Here is a 17500-nt window from a genome sequence, read left to right as displayed (position 1 = left end):
TATGTTTCCCATAAAAAGTATACGAAAGCATACGTTTTTCGCGATTGATAGCTTCATACATGTAACTTGTAGATTAGATGCGGATTATGGCGGTATGTGGTTATGCATTGAGCAACAACTCTGCATTTTTGTGTGTGTGTCTAGGGTGAGGCTTATAACACACTCGGCCGTACTGTGACACACACTTGCAAGATGGCCGTTACATTTCCCACCCGGGATATAGTGACCTACTCAGCTGCCGTGTCACTCTTTGTTCGCACGGTGGCAGCACTAAAGCTCTCGTCGCTCAGAACGAAAAGCCTGGAGAGCGCAGGTTGAGGGGAGGGACTCGGGAGCCGTTGCTACCTGCCCGAGGGCACTCCAGGGGTCGGGCTTGAGACAGCCGCTCCCAGGGCGCGGCTACGCCCTCCCAGCAGAGGCCGAGCTTGCGCAGCCCGTTCCCTGTCAGAGGTGCGGTTTTAATGAAAGTACAACTGTTGGGACAGCAGTTCCTCTGCTGACACTTGTGGCCTCGCCGTCCCAACCGTTCTCACAGCCGCGAGTAGGTGTCAAACTTTGCGGCGCGCGTCTGGGCCAGCATGGTCGACTGGCGGAGGGTGGGTGTCCTGAGTGCGGCCGTTGTCATCACTAGTGGGGTCTTGTATGTGTTCTGGAGTTACATGTCATCCAGGCGCCGAAGAAAGAGGCGAGAGGATGAGGAGCCCCAGTCCCCGGTCTTTCCCCAGCCCGCGCAGCTGCAGGTAAAAGCGTATGAGAACCCCCAGTCCCCGTCCCAGATCGTGAAGCAGGCGATAGAGGCTGGTGAGACATCCTTGCATCCGGTCCTGGAGCAGGTGGCAGGGGCTATTGATGAATTAAAGCCCCCCTCCGTGTTCCAGGACTTTCCGCAAAATGAAGAGGCTGGTGTGAAATCCAAGACCTCCTCCGAGTCCCAGGGGGTCTTACCGCACGGGGCAGATTCTGGTAAGACACCTAAGACCACCTCCGTGTCCCAGGGGGTCTTACCGCACGAGGCAGAGTCTGGTAAGACACCCAGGACCGCCGCCGTGTCCCAGGGGGTCTTACCGCACGAGGCAGAGTCTGGTTATACATCAAAGCCCCCCTCCGTGTCCCAGGTGTTACCGCACGAGGTAGAGTCTGGTAAGACATCCAAGAACCCCTCCGTGTCCCAGGGGGTCTTACCGCACGAGGTAGAGTCTGGTAAGAAATCAAAGCCCCCCTCCGTGTCCCAGGTCTTACCGCACGAGGCAGAGTCTTGGAAGACACCCAAGACCGCCTACTTGTCCCAGGGGGTCTTACCGCACGAGGTAGAGTCTGGTAAGACATCAAAGCCCCCCTCCGTGTCCCTGGTCTTACCGCACGAGGCAGAGTCTTGGAAGACACCCAAGACCGCCTACTTGTCCCAGGGGGTCTTACCGCACGAGGTAGAGTCTGGTAAGACATCCAAGACGCCCTCCGTATCCCAGGGAGTCATACCGCACATAGTAGAGTCTGGTAAGACATCCAAGACGCCCTCCGTGTCCCAGGGGGTCTTGCCGCACGAGGTAGAGTCTGGTAAGACATCCAAGACGCCCTCCGTGTCCCAGGGGGTCTTACCGCATGAGGTAGAGTCTGGTAAGACATCCAAGACGCCCTCCGTGTCCCAGGGGGTCTTACCGCATGAGGTAGAGTCTGGTAAGACATCCAAGAACCCCTCCGTGTCCCAGGGGGTCTTACCGCACGCGGTAGAGTCTGGTAAGAAATCCAAGCCCCCCTCCGTGTCCCAGGTTGTACAGCACCAAGCAGAAGCTGATGAGAACTCCCTGCCCCTCTCCCTGCTCCAGATCGTGCAGCAGGCAGAGGCAGAGGCTGATGAGTACTTGAAGCCCCCCTCCCTGTCCATGTTTGTGCAGCTGCAGGCAGAGGCTGATGAGAACTCCACGCCCCCCTCCCTGTCCCAGTTCGTGCAGCTGCAGGCAGAGGCTGATGAGAACTCCAAGCCCCCCTCCCTGTCCCAGTTCGTGCAGCTGCAGGCAGAGGCTGATGAGAACTCCAAGCCCCCCTCCCTGTCCCTGTTCGTGCAGCAGCAGGCAGAGGATGGTGAGCAATCCAAGCCCCCCTCCCTGTCCCAGGTCGTGCAGCAGCAGACAGAGGCTGATGAGAACCCCAAGCCCACCTCCCTATCCTGGTTCGTGCAGCAACAGGCGGAGGCTGGAGAGAATCCCCAGTCTTCAGATCTGTCACAGCCCCTTGTTGTGCGGAAGGAAGCGGAGACGCAACTGGAGGAGTGGCAATATGAAGAGGCATTTGAGGAGGAGGAGCCGCAGCAAGTTTGGACCACCAGCGAGCCCCCGCTGCAGGTGATTGCGACACCCTTCACTATTTATACACTAGGAAAGGACGAGCATTGGCACAGCACTGCAGGGTTTTTACCAGTGTTGAGTTTAAGAACACTAGAGAAAATTTAAGGTGATAAATTGTGTTAGCACTGTGAAAAATAAGCCCGGTTGGAGGATCTGTTCAGGGAAAAAATAGTTTTGTGTTTATAAACAAATCCATTATTGTTCCAAAGTGTTAAGCTAACGTCTGATGGGAGTCCATGATCGGTATCATTTCACAGCATTGATTAATATCCGCTAATTCACCTTTGCATGCGAAATGCAGCTTCGCCGGTTTGACGGTTTGAATCCTCTTGGCGTTTCCTTTAGGATTTTACTCGTAAACTGCAGCACCACTTTGTTGCGTTTGTCATCAGTGTCACGAGTTTTTATTTTATTGTACAACAGGCCACTGTGCTACTGGTGGGTTTCAAGGCATGAACTTCTACAATTAGGGGGAATGTAACCAGAATTGTACCTTTTCAAGTTGTAAGAAACAGTAATACAGATGAAGTCGTACTTGCCACTGTAAAGAAAGGATGCAGTCTCAGACACACAGTGAATAAAGGAGTAGGAGTCTTGGGGATAATGATGGTCCCACCAAAACATAAATATTCTTATCATACAAAACCGTGCTGTGGCCGTAATAGAATTGTGGCTCTTTTTTGCATCCTTTATGCAACTCTTTTGTTTGTGCCTATGAAAGTAGCACACATGAAGGAAATAAACATTCCAATGCAAACAGTGGTCGAAGTGGGCTAAAACAAAAATGGGAACTGTGATTCTGTGCGCACTTGGGGCTAGGTGAGTGAACATGGTTGCGAGTCAAAAGAGAGGCTAAAAAGAAAAAACGAACATATTTAACTTTATTTCGTTTTTTTACATTCAGTTAACTACATATAAAATATCATGAAGAATACCTGCTAATGGGGATGCTGAAAGAGAAGACATTCATACAGGATGCAATTACGGGACCTAATACTGTTTACACAAATTTTACAAGTGAATTTGAGGAAAAATGTGCTCAGTGTCCCGAGGGAAGATAGAACCAACACCTATTAGGTGACAAATTTTGACACACAGCATGGTTTCTTGTTGCATCTAATCAATCATTATATTATACACAGTATTTAGCCACTAGTGGAGTAGTGTGGCTCACTGGTTAGAGGCGGCAGGCCTGAGAGCAGAAGTCAGCCTGGGACCAGGGTTCAATTCCCGACGCGGCAGGGTCCTGGACCTTGGTCAGCGGACTCGATAATTCTCGCTTCGGTGCTTACTCTAATCAGGGGTTCCACTCGGCAACTCTGGGCATTAGCTTGCCTAATCTCCACAACGGCCCCACCAATTCCGGGGATGCCTGGCTCCACCTTGGGGACTCCCAGCAAGGGACCATCCCACAGGGAAAGCCAGGACGGGTTCCCCAGAGTTATACAGCGCCGGGACGCCCCGTTGCTGGGGCAGCTGTGCGCTTTACAAGTATACTACATTTTTACTACACTTCCTACAGGTTATATCACAGAGACTGGAAATTGTTTGTTTATTATGCAAGTTGACTGCATTTCTGCCCTGTAAATAATGGGGGGGGGTGTCTCATCCGGAGCTAAGGATATTAGACACCTGAATGTAATACCACTGTAAAGCCAGGTAGTTGAGTGCTCTGTAACCACATCAGAACAAGCATTTCCAAAGCAATAGATAGAGTTTAAGCTATTTGTATTGTAAATGACGCTGCCTTTTGTATTTTCAAAACCAACTTAATATAAAAGGCATTGTCATTTCTAAAGGCAATAGCTCAAACTCTCGTAATTGCGAGACCACTTTCATAGTGGACGTGCTTCTTTCTTTAGGTGCTGCTCGCCGTGTTCGGGCTACAGCGAGCCGCGTCTAAAGAAAGGGGCGTGGCCCCCATTAAAGTGAAAGCACGTCATGGGGCACTTTTACCCCAAAAAACACTTATTCACTTAAACAAATGATTTTTTTTGTTGGTAAAAGCGCCCCATTGCATGCTTTCACTTTAATGGTAGGCACACCCCGTTCTTTAGCCTTGGGTCGCTGTAACCTGAATACAGCAGCAGCGTCTAAAGAAAGGGGCGCTGCCTGTAAGTAAAAGCATGGTATGGGGGCTTTCACTGCCCAAAAACCCCATGTTTCATAGCGCGGCCGCTGAAGTTAAAGCGGACCACGCAGCCAAATTAAATCAACGCAGCCGCTATACTTAAAGTAGACCGACGCTAGTTATTAAAATAAAAGCAGGTGGCGTGGTGCTTGTAGGAAAGCACGTAGTGGATAGGATAGGAGCAAATCATTGAAGAAAATAATGCTCACTACCTAGACATAAAGCAGACCGTGTAACAACACACGTAAAAAGTCCAGTCCTCTTTGGAGGTTATAAATGCAGACATGGCGGAACCAAGGAGGGACTACTAAGCCTATTCAAGAATGAAAAGCAACGATTTAGAAAGGACAGTAACATGAACCAAATGAGAAGATGGGCGTAGCTTCAAGTCCATACCTGAAAACAGTATGCCTCGCAGTGCATGCGCTGTCCAGGCTCCACCTAAATAAAAGGGTGTATGTCACTCACATAGGGCACAGCCGGATGCCTAGGGAGAGGGGAGTCAAACTGGCTAATATCAGAGACGTGTGATGATGGACACGTCAAGGAGAACAATAAAATAAATGAGATGCAGGCATGTATATCACCGTTTTTTCTGTTGGTATTATCATCATCACAGGTGATTTCTGTCATGACCTTTTTAATTATCTCTGAACTCCGTGTACCCCATTATTTTTAACTTTTTTCATCTAGGAATTATTGTGGCTTTCCTGATTTCGACATAATGCACGCCGAAACGCCCGTTGAAGACGATATGTCAATCAGCCACTTCAGTTACTTGTCTTTATATTATCTCTTAATTATACTACATTTTGATACTTATTTTATGAATCTGTTCACATCATTTCCTGTTCGTCTATGTTTAAGTCTTTCCACTGCACTGTGCAACCTTGTAAGTCATGTGGGGATACCATACTATGTATGTTATTAGCTGTCTGATAACATCTTTCAACATGTTTTTAAGTATTTTGTATTAAAGAAATAATTTTTTATAAGGTATCTGTAGGTTACACTGAGTTCCTTATATCATGTTTCCAGCCTTTATGGTCTGTTAATCGCCATAGACCTCTAGTTTGCCTAGGGATTTTTTCAACAATTATGTTTATCACTGTACAGGAGGAAGTGTCAGAGTCTGGGCTGAATGTTCCCTTATCTTTGACAAAAAAGAGACCACTTCGGCGGTTCTCTTGATTGACCGGACGCAAATTTCAATTTCATTGGTAAACCCTGAGGTGCAGTTGATGTTCCTGTACTCTAACCGACATTTTATCCCAGACGCTGTGACACTTTATCCTGTACGGTGATAAACATCCAGCATCTCATTTTATTGTTCTTCATGATGTGTCCATTGTCGCACATCCCTGAAATTAGCCAATATGCCCCCCAATTTCCTCTCACTGGGCGTCCAGCTGGGCCCTATGTGAGTAACATACTCGCTTTTTTCCACATGGTTACTGAGCTCCCAACTATCTGGCTTTACTGTGGTACTACATTTCATCTGTCCCCTATCCTTAAGTCCTGAAGCCATTGTTTACGGGGTTGAAACGCCATCCACTAGCATAATAAACGCACCCTTTCCAGTTCTTGTGATATATAGGGCCAGACTGGGCGTAGCGGACACTGGCTGTTTCCCTAGTAGGCCAGAAGGATTGGGTCGGTTTTGGACCAGTGGGGGCTGATTTTGTTACTGGGGGCTGGTTTTACAGCAGTGCTGCAAAATCGGGCCCCTGTAACAAAAGCACACACATCAGCAGTGTTCCCGCCAGCACCCTCTTGGCCTGTCGAACCTAATTGACAGGGCTGGTTTGCAATCCCAGTCTGGCCCTGATGAGAGAACCTGTAAGCTGTGGCCAAATATGTGCATCATATAATTGTTGTTTAGATGTAACAAGAAACCTTGCTGTATGTCAGAATTTATCACGTAATATGTGTAGGTTCTATGTTCACTTAGTACACTGAGCACATTTTAATTGTTTTTTCAAATATGCTTGCAACATTTTTACAAACAGTATTTGGTCTTGTAATTGCGTTCTGTATGAATATCGTCTTTCAGCATCCTTGTGGCAACAGTAATTGCCATTGTGCATAAGGATTATCAAGTATTCTTCATATTATCCCAAATGATTGTCTTTTTTATATACACTATAAACCATTGTTTCTTGTGATTAGGGTTGCCCTAGTTCCCTGGACACAATACAACTAAAATTAGTTACAGCTTAAATGGAAAATAAATGCAAGTTAAGTTAATCACTGGGAAACGCTATCATACATTATGAAATGTCTATTAGTTAATGCACTACAGAGGTTTGTGACAGTAACCAGAGAGCCATAGAATTGAATCCTGGTTGGTGCAGTGGAGAATAATGACTTGTGTATGTTTAGTGCTAGGAAGTCCCAGTCTGTGACAGAAAGCACTGTGAATAGGTACGTCATTATTTTAACATTCATTACACACAGTGTAAGGTGCTATAAAATGCTCAAAAAGGTGTAAGATAAAACGTGCTTTTAAAATATATATTTTAGTAATTCCCAGACTCTAGATAGTGCAGTTTTTTTAATAGCTGTCCTTTAAAAGCACACTCTTCACAGCTCAGCTTGTAATTACTTTGCAATCCCACTAAAAAAAATACATCTGTGTCATCAGGAAGCTTCTAGTGATTCCATCAATTAAAGCCAATACTGCCTTCCAAGCACCCTTTACATTTGTAAATTAACCACCTGTGCACATTTACAGTTCTTTCAGATAAGCAGGCACCCTGGCAAGAAGGCTTGTTCATCTGTCTGCCCCTCCCTCGGTTTCACAGCACAGGAGACTCCATGCCTAACATTTCAGCTAAAGCTTTTCATCTCTTGGAATTAACCATCTTGGAGTGGTTGTTTTTTTATAAAAAGTTTGGGAACCTAAATTGAAAAAGTGTGGGCACATCGGACCATCCTATCCCGCCCACTTCGACCACTGGATGCATACCATGAAGGCTCTTTTTGGAGAAGAGTCTGCTGATTCAACTTGACACACCTTTTGTGGTATGCGGATGTGCCATAAAGAAATGACATGTCTTCAGGTGAAGTATGGGTGTAACAGGTTTTGTTCCTCGGAGGGCAATAATTTTTGTCCTTGGTTATTCGTGAGTCTAGGTGTGTCTCAAAAGCAAGTTTAGTTTTAAAAGTTGCTGCTATGTTGGGTACATCCATGCCTCTGTGGGCGTAGTCACCAATTACTATTTTCTATACAGTACTTTCCTGCTCAACCTCAATTTCGCCAGTTAACCTTGTTTGAAAAACATAATTGAAAAGTAAACACCAATCTTAGCAACTGACCCTTAATAAGGTATTTGTTGTTTATTGTAAAATGTCAAATTCTGCCCTGAATAGGCAGCTTCGAGAAATGACATAATACATTTATTAAAAATCCAGTGTAAAGTACACTACAAATAACTATATAAAGAATGTTCAGATGGCATACTTCGTTTTCTGCAGACACTCAAGTGTTTTAGCCCAATTATACGTTTCTGGAAACGTCTTATTGTGGGGTTTTGAGCAGAAACTACATTTAAATGGCAATAGTTTTTAGAGATTTTCCAATTGGAATTTCTTAATTCAGATTTTTACTGAGAAATACTGTCAGTTAATTTTTAACACTTCAAGTTATATCCCTTTGAAATTGTAGTGCATTTTATTAAAATAAAATGCAGTACTGTTGTGAAAATCAGCACTTCAGTTTTTGTATTTTGAATACAGAATAAAAATACATGTAACCTTCATCTGAACTCATTTCCGGTGGCGACACTAAACAATTGCAGTGATAATGGACACACTTTTCCCCAACTCCTTAATGCTTTACCCCAAATCCTTAATGCCTTACCCCAAATCCTTAATGCCTTACCCATTATCAAATCCCTGTACTCCTTAACCCTGTACCCAATTATTTTAATCCCACCAGATACATCTAACCATCATACCTTTTGCTGTTGACTCTAACCTTTAACCCCTTACAAGCCAACTCCTTAACCTGAAATCCTTAACTCCATATCTTTAAGCCATTGCCCCTCAAACCGTAATCCTATATTGTTAGAAATGGGGATCTCTGGTTGGCTAAGGCTTGCGCCAAATCCAGGCAGAGACCACCACTCTAGTCAGGGAAAGGGAGTTACACGCCAAAGATAACACCTGGTCGCCCACTTGGTAGCTTGGCACGAGCAGTTAGGCTTATCCCAGAGGCAGTGTGTTAAGCATTTGCGCAACACACACAGTAACAACACACTAGGCACACCACAAAAGGAACTCCACACAAGGTTATATATAAAAATAGCCGTTGTATTATAATAAAAACACATCAGATAGTAATCACACAATATACACTGTGCCAACTGGCACAGGCAATATTTACAAGGGATTACTTACACATGACAGGCCCACGTGGGCCTCTGTCAGAATTAGCACTTGGTAAAGAAATAGTAAAAGTAAGAATCTATATGAACTCAGAACACAGCCAGTAATCACTGGCAGACACTATATTCAGCGTCCACCTGTAACATAAATCATAACAGGCACAGTATCACATAAGGCGAGAACTCTATTCTGCGCCAACCTCAAGTCTAAATCTAGTAGACCACAACTCCTGAACATAACTTGCATCAGGAAATAAACTTTTTTTTTTAAAGACCTTTATTGTACCTTATTACCAGTACACAGCATTTGGCCTACAACCCGTTGCAAGGGCCGGCCGCAAATTAAATCCAAATCCACATTCCAATCGACTAGATAGAATAAATGTCGGTAAGCAATAGCGTAGTGTTACAACAAGTCAACAGTAGTAATGAATGTCATGTATTACCATCATATAGGTTACAATCAGTCTCAGTTTGATGCATAACACAGGAACAACTGGATGTATGACGTTACAACGCATACTTTTACCACGCCTACCATTACCACGCATTTTTTACAACGCAGGATCCATTACAACGCATACCATTACCACGCATGTATTTACAACGCATATACCTTTACAACGCATACAATTACAACGTAAGTATTGGTAAGTATATAATATTTTTTAATATTTAATTTAAATAAAATTAATATAATGTAATTTAATTTAATCAATTTAATTTAATGTAATTTAAATTTAATTATATTTAATTTTTACCCTTCTACCCAAAAACCCAAAACTGACGCTGAACCCTAAAAATACCCCTTTACCCAAAAACCCAAAACTGACCCTGAACCCTAAAAATACCCCTTTACCCAAAAACCCAAAACTGACCCTGAACCCTAAAAATACCCCTTTACCCAAAAACCCAAAACTGACCCTGAACCCTAAAAATACCCCTTTACCCAAAAACTGAAAACTGACCCTGAACCCTAAAAATACCCCTTTACCCAAAAACTGAAAACTAACCCTGAACCCTAAAAATACCCCTTTACCCAAAAACTGAAAACTAATCCTGAACCCTAAAAATACCCCTTTACCCAAAAACTGAAAACTGACCCTGAGCCCTAAAAATACCCCTTTACCCTGAACCCTAAAAATACCCCTTTACCCAAAAACTGAAAACTAACCCTGAACCCTAAAAATACCCCTTTACCCAAAAACTGAAAACTAATCCTGAACCCTAAAAATACCCCTTTACCCAAAAACTGACCCTGAACCCTAAAAATACCCCTTTACCCAAAAACTGAAAACTAACCCTGAACCCTAAAAATACCCCTTTACCCAAAAACTGAAAACTAATCCTGAACCCTAAAAATACCCCTTTACCCAAAAACTGAAAACTGACCCTGAGCCCTAAAAATACCCCTTTACCCAAAAACTGAAAACTGACCCTAAACCCTAAAAATACCCCTTTACCCGAAAACTGACCCTGAACCCTAAAAATACCCCTTTACCAAAAAACCCAAAACTACCCTGAACCCTAAAAATACCCCTTTACCAAAAAACCCAAATATTTTTAATAAAATAATATACTTACCAATACTTACGTTGTAATGGTATGCGTTGTAAAAGTACTTGCGTTGTAAATACATGCGTGGTAATGGTATGCGTTGTAATGGATCCTGCGTTGTAAAAAATGCGTGGTAATGGTAGGTTGTGGTAAAACTTGCGTTGTAAAGGTTGTATACCGGAACAACTAAATACCTCAACATCCCCCCTCCCCGAAAGCCCAAAGATCAAGCAGGTCATCAGTCAACTATGTAGCATAGAACAGCAGAGTCATTTAAGGCCAAAAGGAGGTATCCTAATGATCAATCTGGCTATGAAGTTATACACAATGCAGAAGAGCTCTGCAATGGAAACCGATTTACCACAGAAATCTGAAGGCGGGTCTAGGAGCTACCAATGCAGCCCTACTATGGATACCTTTCTGATAAGCAGACGCACCCTATGTCATTCACACAACCCGATATTGGTCGTCCAGACAGTCAAATCGCCCATTAAACTTTCCAGCCTCCAGTCCCGTACAGTGTGGGACACTTCAATGTTCATCCTGCTTAGATAACATGTATGCAGTGTAGGGCCCCCAAACATCACGTGGACGCGAGGCTGTAGGTAACTCTTCATAATAACAAGTCAGTTGATCTCGACAATACGCCATGTCCTGCAACCATTCTTTGATAACTGGCGCTCGTCGACCACCCCAACAAACAGCCACCTTACGCTTAGCAATCTGCAGCGCCAGTACAACCAGGCGTCTCTGGCCAGCCGGTACTCCAGAGGCCATCCCCAGTAAACACAAGCGTGGATCAGCAGCAATTGCAGTTGACGTCATTTCAGAGAGTGCCGTCGTTACAGCCACCCAGAACTCATGCACTCGTACACAACCCCAAGCCAAGTGGAGAGAGTCAGCGCCTTCCAATCCGCACCTTATACAAACAGACGATTCTCGGAGACCATACTTAAACAATTGTACAGGCGTGTAATACCATTGGTGTAAGAACTTGTAGTGGAGTAGACGTACATTTCCATTAGCTGCAAACCCACCAGTCACAGAACAACATTCAGACCACTCCTCATCAGTCAACGGTTCAGGCAAACAACCATCCCATCGTGCTTTAGCAGCCACCCCGCCTCCACCCTCATCTTCTTGTGACGCCCGATACAGGCGCGAGATCAGTTTCACCCGATCCGCCGTTGTATATAGCAACTGTAAGGCACCCAGCACCGGCGGTGCATCCGGGAAAGTGGGATAGAGAGCACGCAGCACAGCCCGCAGCCGGACATAAACAAATGTGCCCATTGTTGTATTAGACACTCGCGCCACCATATTCTGCAACGGTAGAAACCGAGCACCCGAAAAAACATCACCCATAGTGTGTATCCCGGCATCCTGGAGTAGCTGTAAGGCTCCCATTTCACTTGAAACCGATATATCGGTATGATACAGTAATGGCATTCCCGGGGCATATAGCGGCAGCCTATGCGAACGCTTGCCTAAGTTCTCCCACGCCTTATTTGTACATTGTACCGTATCTACTTCCCCTTTGTCAAACACCGTATGCGTATTCACGATCATCGCCTTTAAAGGCAATGGGTGTACTGCGCTTGCTTCTAGTGCTACGTGTGGTGTGAACGGCGGCGCTGACAGCCAGTAGCAAGCAAAATGAGCCTGAGCGCATAGATAATATAGTCGCATGTCCGGCACCGCAAAACCTCCCAGCTCATAAGGCTTAGTTAATATGTCCCATTTCACATGTGGCTTCTTCCCGGCCCACGCTAACGTAATTAACAAGGACTGCAACTGCGCAAAAAAATGCGACGTCAGGGCGATAGGCACATTCACAAAATAATACAGAAATTTTGGAAGGACCACCATTTTGATTAGCGACACCCGGTCAGCAAACTTAAGTGGTAAACGAATCCAGCGGGCCACCTGATCCTCCAATTTGGAAAGAGCCATACCATAGTTTGCTCTAATCACCTCTTGGGAATCCCTGTGCATCAGACCCCCAGGTAACTAACAGGTTCCAACGCCCATGCCAGCGGAAATTCCAATGGAAAGGCTGCGTGACATCTGTAAGAGGCAGCAGTATGGATTTATCCCAATTTATAAATAATCCTGAGAATTGCCCAAACCTAATTAATTCTCGCAGTATGCTTTCCAAATTTTTAGCAGGTTCCCTCACATACAAAACCATATCGTCGGCGTACATCGATACCGCCAGGGATCTGAGAGGGAAACGAAGCGCAGCGTCCGCATACCTCTGTCTTAAAATGCACGCCAGAGGCTCCATCAGAATCGTGAACAGTAAAGGTGATAGAGGGTAACCCTGCCGAGTCCCCCTCTGCACTGCAAATGGTGCAGACACATGACCGTTCACCCGTACCCTCGCCATCGGTTTGGTGTATAGCAAAGTGACCAGGGACGTAAAGAAAAATGGTACTCCCATGAGATGCAGTATTGTGAGCATATATATCACCAGGCAACAGAGTCTTTTGCAGCGTCTAGAAGCACTGCTACCGCAGCGAGATCTGGTTTAAGAAGATGCAAAACAGCAAACAGCGCTCTCAGATTATGTGTTGTGGAGCGAAGAGGTACAAACTGGTCCGGCAGCACCATATTCGGTAACACAAGACGCAGTCTGGTCGCCAGTACCTTGGCAATAATCTTAACGTCCGTATTCATCAAGGACAGCGGTCGATATGACTCGCATCTATCCAGTGGCTTGCCCGGTTTCAGTAAAGCCACCAGCAATGCCTCCCTCATTGTTGCTGGTAATTGACCCTGCTCTAAGGCTTCTTCCAGTATCATCGCCAAACGAGGTAGTAGTAAATCAACATACTCCTTATAGAATTCAGATGGCAAGCCATCCGTCCCAGCAGCTTTTCCATTCGGCAGAGCTGCTATGGCGTCTCGAAACTCCCCCTCCGTGATGTGTTCCATTAGGAAATCTTGTTGTCCCTTCGATAGCCATACCAACGCAATGTCTTCAAGATACTGCGCTATCTCTTCCTCCCCAGCCGTGTCTCATACATTCACTCATAGTATTGCACAAAGCAATCGAGTATTCCTTTCACATTTGTCACGGTGGACTCACCATCCCTAATTTCCTGTATACTACAGTGCTTAGCCCACGGGTCCCTTAATCTGTCCGCCAGTCCGCGGCCCGGACGGCCTCCCTCTCCATAATAGCGTGGTCTAGAACGTTTGGATAGAAATTTAACCTCCTGCTCTGCTAATTCGTTATACTCGGTGACTTTCAGTCGTATGGTCGCTAATAGAGAGTCATCCGACTGTTGTTCGTGTTGTCGCTCAAGGCTTAACAACTCACACTCTAGCCTGTCCATGGAACCCCTCAGTGACTTAAGCACCCCCGCCTGCATTCCTATACACGCTCCCCTTACCGTCACATTAAAGGCTTCCCATACCGTTCCCATATCCTCAACAGAGCCAACATTCCTGTCAAAAAAGTCTTCCACAACTGTCCGCAGTTCCTCACGCATCACCTGATCCTGCAAAACGCCAGCCGGCAATCGCCATGCAAATGGAGCAGGTGCGTGCGACGGAAACCACACTTCCATACACACTGGAGCATGATCCGACAGAGTTCGAGGCAAATTAGTAGTTTTCATCACCCATCAGCTAACATCCCGTGTCACCAACCAATAGTCCAGCCGCGACCACGTGTCATGAGCCGATGTGTAGCAAGTACCTTCCCTCACTCCCTGATGTTGCAATCTCCACACATCCACCAATCCCAGCTCAGTCATTCCATTTCGCACTGCAGCCGCTCTCCTATGCAGGCAGGGTCGATCGTCCTTCCTGTCCAGTACTGTATCCAAAGTCACATTCAGATCCCCCCCACATATTATCGCAGAAGGTGGCAAAGCATACACCTTGTTCCATAGGTTGACATTGAATTCCGGGTCATCAATATTTGGACCATAGACATTGACCATCGTGACCAGTGTACCACACAGTTTCCCATGCAAAATAATATATCTGCCCTCGTTGTCAACTTCCTCGTAGAGGGAAACAAAGGGTAGGCCTTTTTTTATAAGAACCATCACCCCACGGGCATAGGAGGAATAAGTCGACGCCAATCTAAGACCTGCCCATTGCCTAGCCACTGTTTCTGCCGCCCGCCCTCTTAGATGTGTCTCCTGAAGGAAGGCCACCTGCACTCCATGTCTGTTTAAAAAGGCCAAAACCTGTCTCGTCTTTTGCGGGCGAATCAATCCCCTCACATTCCAAGTAATCCAAGTAATCTTGCCCCCCTCAGCCATAGGGCCCGCCCTTGCCGAAATCTTGTAGTATATAATGCGAGCGTACCCACATATGCCAGGTGCAAATCATGAGGCAGGAGGTCCAAGACCCCTCTGCAAGCAGCATCTCACAGTTATAGCCGTACTTCAACCAGTAAAGTCCTTGCCCATCCTCCAGACCTCCCGACTCCCCGCTCATGCCAAACAGACAAATGACCCAGCATCTTCGAACAACCCCTGCCCACCCCCCACAGCTCCCCCACCCTGCCAAAGCCGTCCCCTCCTCCCAAAACCCCATGCCCACAACCCAACTTCAATCATATAGTGGGGTCCTCCCATATGTGGGGGCGTAGAGACGCTCGGCTCCCGTCAACAGAGTGAACGGGAGAGGGCCGAGGTCTTCGAATTAACTGCCCACCCCTGCCACACTTGCAACTTGTCTCCACCCACCGCAGGCCTCCACAACGTAACCGAAAGCAGTAGTACAGTGTCACCGCATAGTGAATATTACAGCTCAACAGTGCAACCAGCAGTGCGCGCCAGAAATTATCCGGCCATTAGCTCAAACTCTTCAAAATGTATAACCATATTCATGACAGCAGTATTAGAATAACACTTAGAAGATGAACTTAGAAAAGTGCTCATGACACAAAAGATCAAGTAAATTGAGTACAAGCACCACTGATAAACATAACATCACAGGTCATCACCACATATCCACTCATAAGTCAGGCAGAGAAGAACCTCCACAGACAAGAATGTCTCAGTAGTGCGTAACAGCCTTTCAATCAAAATGAGTTATGGTCCCTAAGATGCCTGCACCAGACTAAAATACAGGCTATGAGTCTATTTCGTCGTGCAGCTCCACCTCCCTATCCTGCGCTGCAGCGGCCTCAAGCTTTCGTTTCTTTTGCTTTTTAGCATAATCCATGGAGAAGTGAACATTTTGTTATCAGATGGAGCCCCAATCCGGAGGCGAGCCGGGTACAGCATGGCGTATTGTATTTCTTCCGCTCGGAGAAGTTGCTTCACCGTATTAAATTCTTTTCGCGCCGTTTGCACTGCCATGGTGAAGTCGGGGAAAAAATTCTAGTTTATTGCCCTGATGTTCAATGGTACCCTTTTGCCGTGCAAGGCGCAATATAACATCCCTGTTTTTATAATTGAGTATGCGGGCAATTATGGGGCGCGGTGGCGCTCCAACCGGTGGTTTTTCGCCAACGAACGATGTGCACGTTCCACTATGAACACCCGAGACAGATACTCAGCCCCAAATATTTCGACCAGTAGTCTCTCCATAAAGTCTTCCATTTTGCCCACATTTGTGGATTCCGGCAGCCCCAGGACGCGGATGTTGTTGCGCCGGGATCTCCTTTCCAACTCCTCATTCTTGGCTTGGATGACTGCCAACACCCGCTCCATATTGAAGACTTTGGTGGTCACCGTGGTGAGGCCGTCCTCCGTGGCCGATACCCTCTGCTCCACCTCCCCATCCGCTCATTTTGTCGGTCGAACTGTGTGGCCATGTGATCAAGTCTATGATTGACTGCCTCCATAGTGCCCTCAATGGATTGCAATGTCTTTTGCATAGCCACCAGGGTGGCCTCCAAATTTGGCGTCCCCCCCCGAAGCCCCCGCCGTTTCAATGTCTGAGGGCGCTTGCGAGGAGGACATCGCCGTTTTTTTAGCCTCAAAGGTAATCTTGGGTTGATTCCTCTCCGGCCTGTCCATCGTAGCCCCAGATCACTACAACTAGTGTCACAGCACCGAAAACCACGACCATATTCAAAACAGAGGGAAAAATATCCTGCTACAGCAAGCAGGCGCCTGCAGAAATCCAATGCAAATCACAAAATCAATGGCTCAGTTTGAACCAGTGCACCAGGAAAGAAGGCCTCAATGCCACGTGGGAGTCACCTTCAGCAACCAACATGACTCGAATGTAGGCCCCTAGATCGCACCACAAGGCTCCAGCTCCGTCTTGCAGGCCACAGGCAGGTAGCAAGGCCCCTCGCGGCCCCCGTGGTAAAGGATTGCAGGCAGTACTGGCCGCTTTCACACTATCGCCGCTCAGCAGCCCTCCCGGCCTGGCCCCCACCCCCGCCAGCCGCGGCTCGCACAGTGCAGCCCAGCACGGCCCTGCGCCGCCTCCGCAGCCCCGGACTGTCCCAGGCCGCCGCCCCACTCACCACCTCCAGCAAGGGCGAGCGCCAGTACCGTAATCCGCCGCACTTCGCCGCCTCGGTCCAATGCGACGCCGCCTGCAGCTAGGAGCCGTTCGCCTCTCCTCCGCTACTGCTCAGCAACGCTCCGGTCACCTCAGTGTCGCTCCGTCAGCGTCGGACCCCAAGAGCAGCCAGCAGCCGCAGGACGCAGGACGCATCAGGTCGGGCCCCGACACCACGCGGCAGAGTCGCCCAGCACCGGCACTTGCCACAGGAGGGGATTTCGACAGTCAAACAACTCCCAGCGACGCCGCTCGGTCCCAGGCAGACACCGCGTGCAAATCTGCGTGTGGCAAAGGCAGGATGTGCAGGATTAATGCAGGATGTTAGCTCGGCCCGGCGGAGCCTCACAGATGTGCGGCCATCTTGCCTGGCGCCCTCTAGCGCCCCCATCAGGAAATAAACTTAGTAACATAACCTGCAGTAGGGAATAAATCAAACCTAGACCACAGTAGAGACATAAAACGGTTGGTAAAACCTAGTAATCATAAAAGCACATCTGAGCATGAATCAAGGTGTGTAAATCATACTGCAAACCTTACATTTCCTAGCACCTATAAAAAGTACACTAGGGCCTGGCGCCCTACAAACCTAATAG

General features: G+C 46.9%; 1 protein-coding gene across 1 annotated transcript in view; it reads left to right on the top strand.

Moving 5' to 3' along the window:
• The first annotated feature begins 284 nt into the window (after positions 1–284).
• The window catches only part of LOC144818774 (uncharacterized), a 476510-nt gene continuing 459294 nt past the window's right edge, over positions 285–17500 (top strand). Inside the window, exon 1 of the mRNA XM_078676513.1 lies at positions 285–2339. Coding sequence (XP_078532639.1) covers positions 579–2339 — 1761 coding nt within the window. The 5' untranslated portion in view covers positions 285–578. The remainder of the gene's footprint in view (positions 2340–17500) is intronic.

Source organism: Lissotriton helveticus, chromosome 2_1 (assembly GCF_964261635.1).
Source record: "Lissotriton helveticus chromosome 2_1, aLisHel1.1, whole genome shotgun sequence".
In the NCBI taxonomy this organism is placed as follows: domain Eukaryota; kingdom Metazoa; phylum Chordata; class Amphibia; order Caudata; family Salamandridae; genus Lissotriton; species Lissotriton helveticus.
Note: the sequence above shows the minus strand (reverse complement) of the source record. Positions and strands in the feature narration are given on the sequence as shown.